This window comes from Eufriesea mexicana, unplaced genomic scaffold, assembly GCF_001483705.2.
Source record: "Eufriesea mexicana isolate 0111107269 unplaced genomic scaffold, ASM148370v2 scaffold572, whole genome shotgun sequence".
In the NCBI taxonomy this organism is placed as follows: Eukaryota; Metazoa; Arthropoda; class Insecta; order Hymenoptera; family Apidae; genus Eufriesea; species Eufriesea mexicana.
The window spans coordinates 229,768-231,267 of NW_016908738.1; the positions used below are offsets into that span (position 1 = coordinate 229,768).

Here is a 1,500-nt window from a genome sequence, read left to right on the forward strand (position 1 = left end):
AGTGGAATTTCCAAAGGAACAGATGGTTCTGCGCATATGTTCGCGAAACAACTTTATGGAGGTGAAGGAATCGCCGGCGGTCAGTTAGAATAGGATAAAATTGAAGCATTCTCGATCATTTCTCGATCGATCACCGGGATTGGTTTAAGCTCGTGCGAAATCGTTCTGTCATGATAGGTACCGATCGGTGCCGGCTTAGGATTTGCTTAGAAATGTAACGACACGGATAGAGCTGCTTGGCCATTCCACAGGGTCGATGCAGCATCACAGGGTCAAATTTATGAAGCATACATGTTGGAAACTATGAAATCTGCCGGTGGTGTACGTATGCAAGAGTAATAAATACGGAATGAGAACAGTGTACAGACATTCGGCGAATACTAATTTTTACTCGTGAGAAAATCTAATTCCAAGGATAAAGGTGAGGAAAATGGCTTATCTTTTGACTAAACGTAGTCTTTTCTTATCCTCATTTTCCTTTCATTTCAAACCGTTTAGACCGTATGAGGCTGATGGATGTTCGCGAAACTGTGAAATTTGCAAAGGATTACGCTCGACGGAACGGTCCAATTATTCTCGAGATTGTCACCTATCGATACTTCGCATCTCTCTAGAGAAAAAGCAAAAACGGTACATTCCGAGCAAGATCCTATTGAGTTGCTGGTTAAACTACTGGTGGCGAACGGTATAAAAATCGCAGCGGAAATTCGGGTAAGTCTAATCGCCAACTGCCCACTCCTTCGTCTCTCTCTTTCTCTGACGCCTCTTTTACCCTTATCTTAATCTTAATCCTCTTTGTGCTACAAGAGATTCGGAATAGTACATATAAGATGGTGGACAAGAAATTGGAACAAGCTAAAGCCGACTCGTATCCGGAGATGTCGAAAATCGCAACCAACGTTTACGTGAAGCCTTTGGAAAGAACCCGCGGTAAAGTACCGTGAGAGATCCATTGAGAAAAGCAAAATCAAATTCTTCGTCGAAACGTGTTATCGCAAACGTTGCATAATATTTCTGTATATTGCACTCTTCTTTTTATATTGAATGTAAACTCTTCCTGTACTCGTTTCAAAATTGATTTATGAAATAAACTCGTACTTAATTGATGTGGCGATATCGGTGATTCGATCGAGAGGACACACGATAAAGAAAATTAGAGGAAATTCATTGCGAAAAAACCGAACACGGTGTAGATTGTGTTATGCGAGTGGCTATGTTTGTTTCTCGTTCGTTTTCTTGCTCCGCCAATTGAAATGACCAATTAAAACATAACAAGCTGCGTCGAGTCGCAATCGAGAAAAGGAGAGTACCGAGGAAAGAGGAGTGTTTAAATGAACAAGAAGATGTCACGAACGTGACGAAGATAGAGGATTATCAAAGGAAAAGGAAGTGGTTGAGACGTGTGAGTCAATCGTTCATAGTAACATTGTATATGAGACAGAACGAGAGTAATAGAGAGAGAGAGAGAGAGAGAGAGAGAGAAAGAGAGAGAGAGAGAGA

The 1,500-nt window shown here is 41.3% G+C and overlaps 1 protein-coding gene across 1 annotated transcript in view; it reads left to right on the top strand.

Moving 5' to 3' along the window:
* LOC108545843 (uncharacterized) overlaps positions 1-956 on the top strand; it is a 1,617-nt gene extending 661 nt beyond the window's left edge. Inside the window, 2 exon segments of the mRNA XM_083287384.1 lie at positions 546-711; positions 810-956. Coding sequence (XP_083143510.1) covers positions 546-711; positions 810-956 — 313 coding nt within the window.
* Positions 957-1,500: the final 544 nt, after the last annotated feature.